The sequence below is a fragment of the Haliaeetus albicilla genome, chromosome 23 (genome assembly GCF_947461875.1).
Source record: "Haliaeetus albicilla chromosome 23, bHalAlb1.1, whole genome shotgun sequence".
In the NCBI taxonomy this organism is placed as follows: domain Eukaryota; kingdom Metazoa; phylum Chordata; class Aves; order Accipitriformes; family Accipitridae; genus Haliaeetus; species Haliaeetus albicilla.
In genome coordinates, this window is record NC_091505.1 from 303,310 (window position 1) to 320,189 (window position 16,880).

The window sequence follows — 16,880 nt, forward strand, 5'->3', positions numbered from 1 at the left end:
CCCCCCCCTCAAAAGGAAGGAAAGGGCGAGCCCCGGCCCTCCGCGGGGCCCGAGCGCAGCCGAGGTGCTCGAGCCGCCAGCCCTCCAAAAGCCGGAGCGCTGCAAAGGACAGACCAACTCACCACAGCAGTGAGCGGCCAGCAGTCCCTCCCCACGCCGCGAGATGGAGAGTCGGCAGCACAACGCCACCAAGGAGCCTGAGATCGAGCTGTTCGTGAAGGTGGGTCTCGGGAGGGACGGTTGCACTTTGGTGGTTCACCACAGGCTCGTCCTCCCCAGGCTCCAGCTGGGTGTAGGCGGTGGAAATTCGTGGGTGTCGTCATGTTTCGGGAGGCTGGAGATGGGTACCAAGTTTGAGATCGCTCGCCATGAAGGCTGGCTGAGCGGGTGCCCACAGGAGAGGAGCAGGCAAGCGGTGGTGCGGGGACTGGTGGGGTGTCATGCCCAACATCCTAGAAGATGCCCTGGTCTTGTGGTGGTTGCGTACCCCGGGGGAACGGCGCTGCTGGCAGCCGGTGTAAGGAAGGAGCGGGCACACATGCGTCTCTCAAAACCCAGATAAGACAAGCCCCAGCCTGGGAACAGCAAGCGGGAGGGCTGAGAGCAGTCACTTCAGCTTCTTCTGCGAGCCAGGGTTGCGAAACAGTACTGAGGGCTTGGGGAGTCGGCGCAAGTGCCCACGTGTGGGTGGGATGGGGCGGTTTCACAGAGCAGCCCAGGGGGATTATTAGCTGGAAATGTTTTTTTTTTTTTTTTTTCCCCTGTTAAGCAATTTTCCAAACACTTCCCCTGGAACATTTTAACACTCAAGTTCAAAATATTTGCAGCGCACATGCAGGGTATAGAAAGAGAGGAGCTGAAGCTGGCAGCTGGTAACTGCGTGTGCCAGCAGTGATGCCAGCGGGGCCCTGGGACACGCTGTCAAGTGACAGTGGCCAGGGGGAGCAATGCCTCCCTGTGCCACCACATTGAGGTTTTAAGGGCAGTTTCCCTGCAGCCACTCAGCTCCATAGGCTTTGCTCCTCTCCTCCTAGGGCAGCTTGGTGCCCGAAAGGACCATGGTGCCTGGCCGGAGGCACTGGCTTCCCTGGTGTAGGCACCTGGCAGTGCTGGGCACCGTGCGATGCTTTGCTTGAGTTGTAGTTGAAAATATGTACGTGTTGGAAAGGATTATCTGAGCCTTCGTGGGCAGGATCTCCCCTGTCCCCTTGCCAAAACTGTCGCCACAGCGGTGCTTGCCAGGCACCGAGCTCAGCTGAGCCAAATCCAGACAAGTGTATTTTCTTGGAGAAAGTAATTCGGGTCTTGAATTCCCTTAGCACCACTTTTTCCCTGGGATGGCTGGGGAGAAGAGGAAAACGATACATGAGGTGACTGCAATGGCAGCAGCATGTTCAAGGGGGTTTTCAGAGGGAAGGGAAACAGAAAGCAAAGCAGCAGCATTGTCAGGACTTCCCCTATGCCTTAATTTAGCACAAAAAAACCCCCTTCTGGCTTGTCTGTTAACACACAAATTGATGCTGTGCCTCCTTCTCTTACCATTCAGGACCCAGTTTTACTAAAGTCACAGCAGCTCCTGGCTGCAGACAGGCACCCTCCCATGCCATTAGCACCTCGCACCTCTCCTGGGCCGGGGTCCGCCCTGAGACACAGCTGCCAGTGTAACCCGTGATAGCTGTAAAACATGGGGAGCCGATGCTCCCACAAGCGCCTACTGGCACGCTGCCCCTGCCCAGCTTTCACTTTGGCAAATGCCAAAGTTAACTTGGTGACGACGGAGAGGGTGCAAAGCAGCTCCTGCATTGTCTTCGGGTTGGGGTAGGCAGTCCCCAAAGGACTGGCAATTTCTCACCCTGCCATGGTCCTGGTGAGAGCATCGTCCTGCTGGTTGGGGGGCTCTCCCTGCCTGGGAGGAGGCTCTGCCCCTCAGCCCCGTGAGGCATTTAGCTGCCCCAAGGCTGCTTCCTGGCTTTCAGGGTGGCTGTAGGAAGCGTGGGCAGGTCCCGGTGGGTGTTGAGCACTTAGCAGTGCCCCAAATGCTCAGAGCTGCTCCCTCCTTCCGCCACGTTTCATGCTTTCACCGAGGAGGAAACCACAGCAACAGCTAAGTAACTTCAGGGTTTTAATGCCTCATGCAGCCTCATGAGGTCTCAGAGCGTTGGCGCTAAAAACCTGCACCTCCCTGGAGATGCTGTGCTAGCCCATGCTGGGTTTATCCATCATCCAGAGGGGAAAAGAGTGAGGAAAGTCAGTCTAGGGGGGCTGTGGGGTCTGCACCCCTGCCCCGGTCCCTGCTGCAGCCTGGGGAGAGCAGGGGAAGAGGGTTTCTCCAGAGAAGGAAGTGAAGAGCAATGACTTCCCCGCTGTGCTACTTAGCTTTTGCTGCGGAGGGAGGGCATGTGGCTACGAGTCTTGCCAAACCCCTTTCCCCTAAGCTCCCCTGGCTGCTGGAGGGGTCTCCCCACAGCCATGTGGGTGCCAGCAGGGCCATACCAAAGCCCGGTGTTCCCCCCCGGCAGCACCCAAGTTCTGGTGGAGCTGCCCTCCACTTCCTCCAGATAAAGATTTGGCTCTGAGCATCCTAGGATGGGCCTGGCTTAGTTTTTTTCCCCTGCAGAGGCCATCCTGATTTTCCTTTCACTCCAGTCCAAAATTCTCCACCTCTCTATTTTTAAAAGACAAGGGGAAAACCAGCCTGAGCTGCTCAGAGGCTGGAGCTACAAGACAAGCACAGAGAACCCTGAAGCAGGCAAGCACAGCCTGAGCCCGGAGCAGCCCCAGTGAGGGACATCCCACACACCCAACTGTCCCCTCCAGCACCACCATTGTCCCTTGTGCAACTCCACCAGAGCTACTCGCTGCCTTGGCTCTGCATAACAGCTCCTGTGGGGCCAACAAGATAAATTGCAATTAAGCCCCCTTGCTCCCAGCCTTGTGCTGAGCGAGGAAAGCAAAGGGGAGTGCAGCCGGCTGGCTGCCCTCTCCTCTGCGACCAGCAAGGCCCATCTCAGGAGAGCAGGGAGGAAAGCATCGGTCCTTGTGCTGGGCAGCCACAAAAGCACCTTCTGAGCTGTTGGTTTTGGAGATGTTCCAAAGGATGGCATTAGTTTTGGTTTGTAGGTGCCAGCAACGATGGAGAGGGGAAGGGGAGCAGAGATGCCAGGCTCTCATGCCAGCGGGGTAGCCCTCATGGCTGTTTTCTGACTCTCCCCTCCAGCTCCCTCACAGGACATCTGATACACAATTTTATCCATTACCAAAGAAGCCTTATTTGTTATAAACTGACACGGGATGCTCCTGAGTGGCAGCTACCCAGGAGCATTTCTTATTAATAGCCAGCAAAAAGCCTTATGTGTGAATTCAGCTTCACTTCTGGGTATATCCCAGAGAATCAATACATTTCTCAGTTCCCATTTCTTTTCTCAGGAGCATCATTTCATGACAGCTGAGCATGGGAAATACAGGTTAAAAGTAATTTTCATTCCTCTGGAAGGACTAAAAAGTGTTGGCATAGTGGAAAACCAGACCATCACCTCCAGCTGACCACTCAAGAGTGTCAGGGTTTTGTTTTGATCAGTTTACCATCTCCCTTAGGGTGAGTTTGAGGCTGGTGTATCTCTCCTGGAGAAGCTGAGCACTCCAGAGTCCACATGTTTCTGGGCACCTGTAGATACAGACAGGTAACTTGTAGCACTTACCTCCAGCCCAGGAGAGCCAGGCACAGGTCTCTGCATCTTCTGTTAATGAAGCATTCTCAGTCATCCTGTCTTTGAGGCCACAGTGGGGTGTGAGCTCTGGAGCCACCTCCAGCTGCCCACTCTGGATATTATTGCTGCTACTTGACTTCTGCACCACCAGATCCTCCCAAATCTCATCACCCTCCTGCTTAGCCTCTGGACTTAAGTTCACCAGCTGATATCAAAGCTTAGCCATCCCACTGGGGCTCATGTGCTGACACAAGCTGCTCTGTGGGAGCAGCATCCCTCTGTGAAGGAGCTGGTGTGAGCTGTGCTGCTCCTTCCTGCTGTGGCAGGACTGCCACATGCGCCAGAGGATCATGGTTCACGTGCAGCTGAGGAACCAGTTAACTCTCTTAAAGAAGTAGAGTTTCCTGTGAGCCATTTTACCTCTCACACCATGGTGCAACTTCCCTCTCTGAGCAGCAGCTGTGCCATTTTTCATGCACTGGGGGGAACCTGCCCTGTTCCTCTTGACCAAACTCCTCATAAGGAGTTTCAGTCATTTTTGCAAAGGATATTTTCAGCTGCTACATAGCAAGGAAGTGGGCTTCACTCCACCTGCTGCTGCTTTCCCTTGGGACTGCTGAATGGGCATCATCTGGATGAGACTCTGATGAAGGAGCCCTGGTGGGACTCGGGCAGGTTGTCCAAGCTTCTTGCTTTTCTGTGTCCCTGCTGCTGTTTGATCCCATCCTGGTCACAGAGCAGCCCCTGAGTGCTGAGATGCTGCGGCTGTGTCCATGCAGAGGGGTTGAAAGGGACTGTCTGCATGTGACTGAAGCTTTAGGTGCTGATATGCGGCTCTGTTCCCCACTGATGCTGGGTGGGATGCCAGTGCGAATCATCTACCTCTGCACAGCCCCACTACTCCCAGCCCCTTCTCCTCCCCGAGGCTGAAGAGGCTGCTTGAGTGGTTCTTGGCCACCATCAGCCCAGGGAAGTCATGCCTGGGTTCGTTAAATGCACACAAAACTGGAGGCAGACACTAACAGAACATGAAAACAAACCACTCTTTTCCTGGCAAACATGAGCAGATTTCCCTTCTCACCGCCCTCTCCAGCCTGGCGTCCTAGCCAAGTGGACCCTCCCTTCCTCCCCATCCGTCAGCAGTCACCCGCCACCTCCTTCCCCTGCCTCCTTCTCCTTGTCCTCCTGGCTTTATCTCGCATTTCTGGGAAGGATCCGACCCCAGGCATCCTGAGGATGCTCCCTGATGCTTTCCAGTGGCAGCAGGGCCACAGCTCAGGCAGGGACTCCCTGCAGCATGCAATGCTGGGATGTTGGGCCAAGCCCTCCGTGTGCCTTCCTCCCGAGACTGGCTCCGGTGTCTCGCCACCTCCAGGCATCCCATCTGGGCTGGGTGAGCCCAGTCGATGGGTTAAATCCTTGTTTTTCTGCTTTCCCGGCAGGCTGGTCTGGATGGAGAAAACATTGGAAACTGCCCCTTCTGCCAGCGCCTCTTCATGGTGCTCTGGCTCAAAGGGGTCAAGTTCAATGTCACCACGGTGGACATGACCAGGTGAGACAGCACCATGGCCCAGCCCTGTCCCAGCAGCGGGGTGAGACCCCCTGGCTTAGCTCCCCCCATCAGCACTTTCCTCCCTCCCATCTGCACTGCAGCCAGTATGCCACTGCGAGAGGGACAGGGGTGACAGTCCCTGCTGCATGCTGCCTGTCACACCATGGGGTGCAGGGGGTGGGCCAGCACGGAACTGCATGGCATGGGGACCCCCTGTCCTGCTGGATGTGGGTACAAGTCCATGACACCACAGGGCAGACCGAGAGGCTGGGGGGCACTTCTCAGCCCCCCAAACCCAGCAGAGCATACAAGTGGGGATGCTCCCACTCCTGCGCCCCCTCCCACACACCCACCTCAGCCTTGTCTGTTCACCCTGGGGAGGCTGGTGGGTGCAGACGAGCTGCAGGCTCTGAGCCCACTTATTTTCTCCGCTCCAGGAAACCTGAAGAGTTGAAAGATTTAGCGCCGGGCACCAACCCACCCTTCTTGCTGTTCAACAAGGAGCTGAAAACAGACTTCATTAAGATCGAGGAGTTCCTGGAGCAGACCCTGGGTCCACCCACGTAATTGCAAGCTCACTCCTTCCCCCTTTTGGGGCCCGGCGGGCACGCCACAGCATTGCGTAGTGCTCAGCAGATTGGGAAACCAAGGCAGGGTGCTAGGAGGTGCCTGAGAGCAGCTCGGGGAGGGGGCTGGCTCGCCACCCAGCACCCTGAGCCATGTTCTGCAGGGCCAGGGGTTGCGATGCTGAGGGGCTGCGTTCCTGGGGGAAGGTGGTGGGTCGGGCTGTGAGGGGACTGGGACGGACTAGGATGGAAAACAATGGGAGGAAATGCACCGGTCCCTTGGCACAGGCAGGGCTGGTGGGAAGAGGCAGAGCGTGGGGAGGGTCCCTGCAGGCACGGGGACCCCCTGGGAGTTGGTGGTTTTGCAGCTGGCTGTGGCACTTGGTGTCGAGGCAGAGGGGGAACGTGAGACCCCCTTTGCCCGCTTATATTCGGTTCGCTCAGCTGAGCGAAAGCAAATGCCTGTGCTTGAATGCAGCAGCGCAGCTGGCCCAAAGGGCTGCCAGGGAGGGGGTGCCGCCCCTGCCCCCCCTGCCCCGAGCTCATGCAGGGCATTGCCCACAGCCTGCCGAGCCAGCCCACCCCATGCCCTGCGTGGCTGCAGGCCCTCCTGCTGCATGCAAAAGAGGAAGCTTGAAATGCACTCATCAACCGCCTCCTCGGATGTGTCTGCCCTTGCAGTGTGCCCTGGGATGCACCAGCAAACAAGAGACTGTTCCTGAGGAAGTCATGGGAGCTTCTGGCTTCCCCAGACGCCTCCCGTGCCAACATGCATCCTCCAGGCTGGGCCAGAGCTGCCTGCAGGCAGAGATTTGCTCCGGGGCTCTGCGGCTGCCAGTGTCCCCAAACTGTGGCATTTCTGTCCTGTGATTTTCCCCTAGCAAACACCCAAGATAATACACCTGCCAGGGTGGCAGCTGCAGTAATGTAAAGCATCACCTTTCTCCCACAACCAGCTGAATATCACCTGCATCCTCCAGTACCAGCCCTGGGCACTGTGGCCCAGGAGATAACATGGCTGAGGACCATGCAGCTCAATCTCTGCCTCCATCCTTGCCTGCACTGACATGAGTGTCTCTTTAAAGATACCCGCACCTGAGCCCCAAGTACAAGGAGTCCTTTGATGTGGGGAGCGACATCTTTGCCAAGTTCTCAGCGTACATCAAGAACCCGCGCAAGGAAGCAAATATCAGTAAGAATTGCGGGTGGGGGCTGCGGGGCTGTGATCTGCCATGGTGGGAGTGGGGAGAGATGCTTTTGTCTGTGGGCCAATCCTGCCACCAGGTTAGTGCTCCTGCTACCTTCCCCACCAAAGCCTCCTTGGCAAGTGGAGGACCAAGGCAGTAAGGGCGAAGGCAGTCCTGTGCTCCACGGCGCTACAGCCCCTGGTGCAGGTGCTGGGGAGAGCAGGTCCTGGAGGGAAGCGGGGGTTGGTGCTACTGGGATCCCCTGGGAGCAGAGGCTATGGCCAGGGTCCAGTGCTGTGCACTACTGGTGTTGCCCTGAGGGCTTTGTCCCCATATGCAAAGCCTGGGAGAGGCTCAGCCACCCTGGCATAGTGCTGGGCTGTGCTGGGAGCCCAGGCCACCAGGCTAACTGCACTTGTTTCCCTGCCCACCCAGATTTTGAGAAGGCCCTGCTGCGGGAGTTTCAGCGGCTGGATGTCTACCTAAACACTCCTCTCCCTGAGGAGATTGACCAGGACAGTGTGGAGGACATCACCATCTCCAAGAGGAAATTCCTGGACGGAGACCACCTGACGTTGGCTGATTGCAACCTCCTGCCCAAACTGCATATCATCAAGGTAATGGCACCAGCTCCCAGGGCCGAGGTGGGGGCAGCCACTCCAAGAGGGGGTGACAGGGTGGGGTGATGCAAACAGGGGGCTGGGAGTCCCATATTTGTCCCCCCTTAAGCCAGACAGCGAATCTTCCCCAGGTCTGGGAAGTCTCAGTCTCCCCCTCCTCCTCTCTCCCCTAGATTGCAGCCAAAAAGTACCGTGACTTCGAGATCCCAGCGGACATGACAGGCGTCTGGCGCTACCTCAACAACGCCTACGCCTGCGATGAGTTCAGCCACACGTGTCCCGCAGATGAGGAGATAGAGCACACCTACGCCAGCGTTGCCAGGAAGATGACCTAACCCCACTGCAGAGCGCCGGCAGCACTGCCCCTGGCTAAGCCTCCACCTCTGCAGTCCTGACACAACCAAACCCCAGCTGAGGGATGGACTGGAGGGGGTTCACAGCATTGCTACCCACTGCCTTTCAGAAATAGCGCCTTGCTTCACAGCCCCCTGCCGCTCCCTACTCTTCTGCCGCCAGCTGGCTGCAGCCCCCGTGCACCGTCAGTGCTGACCGCGTGTACAGACCGGTCCCTGTGTGGCTGCAGTGGCAGCTGCACCCCTACTCCCTGAAAATGGGTCTCACGGCCTGTGACTACGTGTCATGGGAAAAGCCAAGTGCTAGCCTTTTGCAGTGGCACTTTGGCAGAAGAGATGAACCCCCCCCAAACGGCTGGGCCAGCCCTCCCTCCCCTTCCGCTGCTGGAGCTGCTGTGCTCTGCCAGCCCTGTGTGGCCCTAGCCGTCCCGTACGCTTGAGAAGAGGCATCCTGGGATCCCAGTGCATCACCTGGCCTGGAGCTGTTTGAATTCACCCAGTTGCCCTTCTGCACAGCACCACCCAGCCTGCATTTGGGCAAGCTCTCTCATCCACCAAGGCATCCAGGCTCCGTCTGAAGGCACCGAAAGGCTCTGCCCCCAGTAGTTTATTGCAGTGACAAATTGTTCTCACTCCTAGAGAGTTGTAACCTGCATCTTAACTCTCCATTAGGACATGGGAGCAGGAAGATGCTGGGGCTGATGCCTGGCGCAAAAGTGCCAGGACCTGCTCTGGGAGGGAAGGAGGGGTGCAGGGACCCACGAAGGGCTGAGGATGGAGGGCAGAGGATCAGGACATCCCTCCCATGTGTGCCAGCACCCAGGGCCACATGCTGGCTGCAAGGTCCCGCCTGGCTCCTGTGAGCTAAGAAACCTCGCCCTGCCTTGCAGAACACTGCAGGAGATGCAGCCATGTGCAATTCCAGCTCTACCACCCCCTCCCCGGTCCCCACCAACACTTCACATGCCTGACTGGGAGATGGAGGCATGGGGTAGGGCATCCGTCTGGTTTCCACATCCCCAGTACTGGACAGCCTAAGAGAGCAGGCAAAAGCTGCTTTGCAAAGCACTGTGTCTGTAGGAGATACATGGGCAGGTTTAGTGCTTCCTGGCTCAGCGTTGTGCCTTCCTGTCCAGCGTTGCTGATGCAAGAGGAGTCAAAGCTGCTCTGCACAGCCATGACATCCCATCCTCCCCCATCCGATACCTTCAGCTCCCCCAAGGGCTCCTGCCAGTGCCTGTGAATTCAGCCAGCCCTCCCCAGCCAGCCCCATGGGCAAAAAAATACTGTACAGTGAGTGTGGTGGGTCCTGCGGGGACATGGCAACAGCAGACCCCCCTCTCCAGCCCTCACTGCCGCTTCGCTCTTTGCACTAAAAGATGTGTCCTCGCAAGCCTGCCTCTGATAGCACTGGGTTTGGGGACTGTTTTTTTTATTAATGGGTTTGGGTTTGGGTTTTTTTAAACTAATAACAGCAATAAACTATATTTTAATATGCCTTGCTTGTGTACTGTCAGTGCAGGGGCCAAGGTCACTGGGCACAGAGGGTGCCACAGGGGGTGGAGGGGGCTGCCCCAAGGTGGAAACCCTTTTGAGATTTAGCATAAGTGAAGCTGTAGCCCCCAGTCTCTGCTGCCCTGAATCACTGGGATGCATGTGGCAGCTCCTGCCTTTCCCACAGGAGAGATGTCCCCTCCCTGGCACACATGCACTGCGATCTGCCCATGCCATGCACACAGTGGTGGGAGGGCGCAGGACCCTGCACAATGGGTGGATGGAATAACCACAGGATGCTGCTCCGGTGCGATGGGTTTATTCAGCTCCTGCTGGCAGCCAGCATGTCCCTGCCAAGCCACAGTGGCAGCTCTGCCTTGCTATGGGCCCTGGAGTTCCGCTGGTATGGCAGAAACACTGTCCTGCACCCCAGATCCTCAAGGATCCTCCCCCTAACCCATGACACCTCTCCTCTGCTGCAGACCCTCTCCTTTTTTTCCCCACAAGGGACCAGAGACCTTTCCAAGCTCTGTGCAAACCAGCCAGTGAGGTGTGGGGCCACACGTGGATGGGACCACTGGAAGGCACTCAGGGAGTGGGCTGGCTGGCAGGCAGGCGGCAGGCAGGGCTCCTCCTGTACCCCTCATTTGGTGACACAGTATTTCCAGAAGCAAGCTGGGAGAAAAAGGAAAAGACACCCATGCAAGGGGCTGCAACAGTGCTTGGCTACAGCTGGAAAGTTTAAAGGAAGGGAGATGTCCATCTCTTCTCCCAGGCTCTCCTTCAGCTTTGAAGTCAGTTCTAGGCGCACAGCCTGGGAGCTGAATGCCTTAGTCCACACCATGGGCACCCTCTACCCCAAACCATGGGTACCCTCCACCTCAAGTCATGAGCATCCTCCACCCCAACCACAAGAACCCTCCACCTTGTCATGAGCATCCTCCACCCCAAGCCCGGCCCCTGCTTGCCATGGTCTCTTTGCAGGTCAGTGGTGGGTCAGGTCCCAGGACTCGTTGGGAGCTGGGTACTCACCTCTCCTGATGGGTTGCTGCAAGGCGTGGTTTGTCTGCGTAAATCCCTGGCTCTGGAGCTCACCCACTCCCACCATCTTCCAGAGGACTGCATCAATGTCTTCCACCTGCTGTGGCACATCAACCCCATCACGTGTGTGTGGTGCCCATCTGGCAAAACCAGCCCCAAAACTCCCTTCCTCTCACTGCTGGACCAGGGAGGGAAGCAGGGTGGGCACCCGGGCAGGACTGTCTCAGTCCCTATTTATTGAACAACAGGGATGGGGTTTGCTGGGACCTCATGGGGAGCTGGCCCACGGGAGTCCCCTGCGCAGTGGCATCTCCCTGGGCTGCCCTCCCCTAGGCCAGAGAGGCACCCCCACTCACCAAGCGGTCGGGGAATGCTTTTATTTCCTGAAAAAACAAACAAAACTGAAGAAATGACATGAGCATGCAGGGGCTATGGGTCCAGCGTGGGGGCAGGAGCCAAGGGAAGATATGTGAGAAGGAGAGGGGACACAGCACCATTACCTGCTTCTCTCAATGCTCCCCTGGGGGCACCTAACCTGCAGCACTCCTTCATCCTGGATGCAACCCTTCACCTCTTCAAGAGCATCCTAGTCCCTGCACGTGTGCCCCCACACCAGCCCCATCCTCGGGTCCAGTTCACCTTGAGCTCTGGGACTCACCCTTGATATGAGCTGCTTTCTGGTTGTGGCTTGCTCCTTCCCCTGGTGCAGGCAGAGCCTGGTTCAGGTTCCTGGATGGCCGGAGTCCTGCTGGAGGCTTGCTATCAGCCACAGAGCCAACTGCACCATCAGACAGGTTAAAATCCATTGGGATAAGGTCTGGGTTGAATGGGGAAACAGTGACAAGGACAAAGCAGCTCATTCAAGGTGTGCTTGTTCCTCAGGCAGTGGGATGGAGAGCCTGAGCGTGGTCTACAGATCCTGAGAATGACAGGCAGGTTGTTTGAGAGGGACTAGGGCTCGTCTCCTCATCTGGCCATCCGTGCCAGCCCAGGCCAGGAGTCAAAATGCTGGCCGTGGCACTGCAGGTGTGGCCTCAGTAGTGCTGAGCAGAGGGGACGGATCCCCTCCCTCCACCCGCAGTGACGCTCCTCCTAGTGCAGCCCAGGACAGCCCTGGCTTGTCCTGGTGCCTGAGCCAGGCTGCTGCACCGGTGGGAGCTGTGAAAGGTTAAGTCCAGACCCCCTTTATCCCAGGTAACACCTCAGGTAAGTGCAAACAGAAATCTTGCCTGGGGAAATCTGTCCCATTGCCTGTTTGCATTGCTCTGAGGAAAGGGATAGTCTAAGGTCACCACAAAAACAAACGTTAGGCACATGGCTACGACTAAGGCAATGAGTCCTTTGCTGTCTGACTGTGTTTAACTGGAAACCAGCTGGTGTGTCAGGGGCTTTCCAGCATCTCACCCTTCAACCCATCCCTCCCCCAGTGCCTGCCTGTGCACAGCCCCCAGGAAGCTCCCACCAAGCTCTGGGAGCTGAGCAATCCCAAACACTTGGCCTTGTATTTCCTTTGCCTCAGACACACAGTCAAGCTACTAAAGGTCTGGAAGTCCCCATGAGTCAGCCAAATGACAAGAGGAGTCTCCGTGCCTGCTCATTTCCCAGAAGCACCAGGCAGTGTGCCATGCTGGGGCCGCTTGCAGAGGCTACACAAGTGGATCACGGGGCTGGGTCATGCTCTCCTTCAGGGCTCAAGTTCTGCCCAAGTGACTTTTTCTCCAGCATCAGGAAGCCCAGAGTGCCTAAACTAGTCCTTACCCAGCTGGTTGGTAGGACCATGCATGGACCAGGACCACAGGGTGGATGCAAATGGGTGTCATCAGCCCCAAGCCCAGGAGATGCCGGCTCTGCTGCTTGCAGTCCCCTGGGACACTGACCTGCACGCAGTGACGCACTGCAGAGCACCATGCTGCAGAAAAGCCCCCGGCAGATGGTGCAGTTGGCTGGTATCGCAGGGCCGGATCTAATGGCTGTTGGGGAGGCTCGTACCAGCCCTGTGACCACAAGCAGAGCTCACCCCATACCAGGCCTCCCAGCGTGCACCACCCACTCCGCATGTGAGCTGCAATTCCCTCATCTCCACATAGGGTGTCAGAAGAATATGGAGTCTAGAAGCATGCTTTGTTTGTATGCCCCAGGCTGGCTGATTCCCAGGGCAACATTGTCTGTCATCCCAGAGTACCTGGACACATCACCCAAACTCTGCTGTCTGCAGATCACAACAGCCAAAGCAGTTCCTCGGGTACAGGATGGTCTTCTCTTGTCCAATCTGCTCACACTAGGAATGGGTTTAACCCTGCTGGACATATGCTACTTCTAACAATACTCGGGACAACCCTCCCCAGGCCAGAAGGTCTTTCTGTCCAAAGAGAGATAGGGGAAGCTGCACCACTGTGCATGTCTGCAGCAGCCAAGCCCGCAAGAAACACCAGATACGAGCCACATGGGTTGAGCCAGCATTCAGTGCCAGCCATCAAGTGGTGCACAGGGACAAACCCCACCTGGCTTTCAAGCACAAACACCCAAGTCAGTTATCCTTACCTTGGGCACTGTTGCTTTCGGGGTAGACAGGATAAGTGCTGATGCAGCAAGACCCCAACGGTAGCACCAAGGTGATGACCATCCGCTGGAAAAGCATCTTCTCTCCTTCTCCAAGCCTTCTCCTAGGAGCCTGTGAGTGAGGGAGTGTGAGGCCGTTCTCTTTTATGTCCTCCAGCTCTCTGTGATCAATATGCTCTCATCAGATGGGTTGTCTTTTCTGCTGGGTTGGCCATCCATCCTGATGACAGGAGACGACTGACCTTGCTCTCCCCCAGTTCAGTCTCTGTCACTCTTGAATGAGGATGCTTGATAAATACTTGGCTGGGTTTTCAGAAGGTCTGCTGTTTACTGTGTCTGTACTGTGCTGTGCTGGGGGAGGAAGCATTGCAGAAGGCTGGACAGGCTGACCGTGCCTCTGGTGGGGTCTGGAGGAGGATCAGAAGAGAACTTAGGGCCAACATTTGGACAAAATGTGGATCCATGCTTCCTTTTTGCATGATCTTCCTCCCCAAGGGTACCATGTCTTCTGCTCCTTTCACATCTCATGGCAACATGAGGGCAGTGGCAAAGCCTTTGGCCACCTGGGCGTCCGGAGTTGATTCTCAGTGGGTGTCCTGGTCCCTAGTGACAGGATTCAGCAAGTAACAAGGCTTATCCTCTGCAGATAGCAGCAGCTGAAGCTTCCTTGTGGGAACGACATTTGACCTTGCTGGCGTTCAGAGGATGTTATCCCAGAAGCTGGCAGTGCAATTCCCCCTTATAGAGGATGTGCCTGTGACCTCCAGATGACTGATGTAGTCCCAACCCTGCTTGGCTGTGGACATCCAGCCCAGTAAATCACTGCAGACTGAAGGGACTCAGGCTGGGCTTCACAGCAACATGAATGTGGTGCAATTCAGAAGCAGCTCTGGAGTCTGGGTAGTTTTGCATTAGAGTTAAATACCCATTTTCTCTCTGGAAAAAAAGTTAGCCAGTGATGGAGACCTTGCAGCCAGTGTCCCAAAGTAACATCCATCAGACAGGATCATGAAAAATGGCTTTCCTGAGAGAATAATACAGCTGTGGTGCACACTCTTCTCAAAAGCTGCAGGTACAGAGGCAGACCCCAGCCATTCAGTGTGTCAGCAGGGACCTGGCCCAGCTGTCCCATGTCCAGGTTTCTCCACTTCCCATTTGAGACCCCCATCTTATTCACAAACTTCACTTTCAAATTACAGTAGTATCAGTCAACTTCAGCCAATAGAATTGCTTCTAATTAAATCTCTTTGCTTGGAAGGCTTAATTCAGAGAAACACAGCTGAAACTGGTCCCTTTGGTGACCTCAGCCAGGCCATGTTTGCTGTGACAGCAGCTTGCACTGTTGTTCATATAGTGCCATGCTTCCTGAGAGCGGCAAGGAAGAGTTTGACAGACATAAGATTTTAAGCTCTCAGGAGCTGCAAATCAACCTTGGGTGTTATTCGTGGTGGAGAGGAGACAGAAAGGTTTGTTTGGCACCCTTTCCTACCCCTACCAGTGCTGGGGCTCAGCCAGGTTGAGCAGTACCTGCTTCAACAGTGCCACGAGGAAAGTCCCTTTGAAATCTTGGTGGGAGATTCATATTTCTCAATCTCTTGTGTCCTCTCCTCTTGTGGGGTGGGACATCATGGAGCCTTTCCTGAGGAAGATTGGACAGGATGCTTGGGAGCCTGGCATTTGTTTTTTAACCAAGAAGCTGACCACGACCCTGCTGACCACAAAACAGGGAGACAACAGTGTTTGCATGCCCAGGTACAGTCTCTCATTTTTCATAAAATTGTTGAAGGTGCATTGACAAGAGATCATTACTTCTGTCTGCAAATTCCTGTCTGTCAGGCACAGATCAGACTGGGAGACAGATGAGGCGAAATGTTCATTCATCCCAACCAGGCACGCCACTCAGCTGGGAACTTTCTCCTAACAAAAAGCCATATCTAGCCTGTTTTCCAGCTGCTCCCATCCCCTGGATTTCATGCCATATAATGAAAAATCCTGGAGGCAGGCTCATTGCTTCTGCTGTCAGGGCATGGGCAGGAAGCACAGCCCAGGGAGGGTCGCCACAGGGAGAAAGCATGGAAACCCCCTCCAAACTCATGTGTGCATCACATGAGACAATGTGCATCCAGCTCAGGGCAGCTCTGCCTGTGCCATGTATCACCGGGGGCACGAGCAGTCTTTGTGGGCAGAGAGCTACTGATCGATCGGTGTGCCTGGAGCAGTGCAAGGGGAGCAGGAAGGCATCGAGCTGACCTACCTAGTCCATTCCTTGTCCAAAGACCAGAAATCCCCTGACCTGTGCATCAGGAGGATGGGGAGTGCAAGGACCAGCCTTATCTCACAGACCCTGTCTGAGCCCGCTGCTGCGAAGAGCAGGGGTGGGCTGTCAGGCTCCTCCATCCGACACAGAGGAGTTCATCCTGCGGAGCAAGGGGACCTGGTGATGGACCTGGGTGACACATGGCTCTGTCGGTTCGATTTCAGCCGGGTGCCCACGGCACCTCCTGAGTGCAGACACTTGCCACGCGTCCCCAGATGAGGGCACTCCCAGACCAGCACACAGAGTGGGAACAGTTTCTCTCTGCAGCCTCCCAGCCCCGGAGCTTGGCCCTAGGGTGACCTGGGCACCCCCATCGCCCACCGATGCTCAGCACTTGGGTCCCGGCCCGCAGAGCTACGGGAAAGCTCCTGCCTGGGGAGAAATCACACGGGTCTGAACCAACAAGCTCACACCTCTATTATCCCTGCAGCCCTCCCCATGCACATGCTCCAAACATATTACGCTTAGTGTCCAGCTTTTGGGGCTTCCACAGTCCCCACTCACATCCCAGTGGGCTTCCCAGCCAAGCCAAGCAGCTAAGACCACCCATCTCCTGACCCGCTGGCCCAGCACTGTGGGGAGAGATGCAGCAGGAACTGTTGGCCTGGGTCACGTCAGCAGCTCAGACCTGTCAAACCATGAAGCCTTTTTGGGCTAAAGGATGGGGGTCTGGCACGACAGCTCTGACACTGCTGCTCCATGCCACTCTGGGGACCCACCTGGACCTACAGAGCCATCACAAAGGTACCTTGCACAGGGGTGGCTGGATAGAAGGGCCTTGCTCAACGAGCCTGGGGGCCCACAGTCTCAGGTTCCTTGCCGGATACCCAGGCACATGCCTGACAGTGCGTGGGATGGCTGCAAGGATTTGGGGTGGTTCTGGGCTGTCCCAGAGCACTGGCAGGGCAGATGCAGTGACGGGCAGGATGGAGAGCAGGCAGAGCAGGGTGGGCACAGGGGCACAGCAGGTCCAGGGGCTGCAGCCCGAGACGCTGCTCTCTGCATCTCTGCCTTGCATGACTTTCAAAGGCAAATAGGGATTTTCCTTCATTCTGTCAGCCTGCAAAATATTAGTGCTTAATTTTCCCCCATCATTTCAGGAGCTGCTGTCTCCCTTGTGTTTGTTAGGTGCTACGTCTCCTATGTGGCAGCTGCAAAAGTCCCATTAGCCCCCGCATAGCAATTTTCCACTCTCCAATACTTTTATAGGCTGGCAGCTCAGCTCTCTGAGAATTAGTAATAAGAAATACCCTCTTGCATAGTCCTAAACCTGCTGTTTCTAATAAAGAGCTGTTTTCAGCTGCATTCCTCTCATTGCTTTGATCTGGTACCGGCAGAAGCTGCAAACACCGCCAACAGCATGGAGAGCAGCCAGGAATGAGCCTATTGATCATGGTGAGTCAGAGCTTTCACAAACCTCCGCACCAAATATCTCCAGGCACGGCATCGTGGCCGTGAGAAACAGTGGCTGACCTCCAAGGTGA

The 16,880-nt window shown here is 56.1% G+C and overlaps 1 protein-coding gene across 1 annotated transcript; it reads left to right on the forward strand.

Annotated features, from left to right (window-relative positions):
* The first annotated feature begins 1 nt into the window (after position 1).
* LOC104324629 (chloride intracellular channel protein 2) lies at positions 2 to 9,483 on the forward strand. The gene is made up of 6 exons (XM_069810743.1): positions 2 to 220; positions 5,150 to 5,259; positions 5,697 to 5,822; positions 6,911 to 7,017; positions 7,448 to 7,629; positions 7,806 to 9,483. The coding sequence occupies exons 1-6, from the start codon at positions 164 to 166 to the stop codon at positions 7,965 to 7,967; spliced, it is 744 nt and encodes a 247-aa protein (XP_069666844.1). The 5' UTR covers positions 2 to 163; the 3' UTR covers positions 7,968 to 9,483.
* Positions 9,484 to 16,880: the final 7,397 nt, after the last annotated feature.

Bases quoted from the DNA above. Each gene is read 5' to 3' on its own strand.
- LOC104324629 (XM_069810743.1), top strand. From the start codon at position 164: ATGGAGAGTCGGCAGCACAACGCCACCAAGGAGCCTGAGATCGAGCTG. The intron at 5,260-5,696 runs GTGAGACAGCAC...TCTCCGCTCCAG, and splicing joins ACCACGGTGGACATGACCAG to GAAACCTGAAGAGTTGAAAG. The intron at 5,823-6,910 runs GTAATTGCAAGC...GTCTCTTTAAAG, and splicing joins CAGACCCTGGGTCCACCCAC to ATACCCGCACCTGAGCCCCA.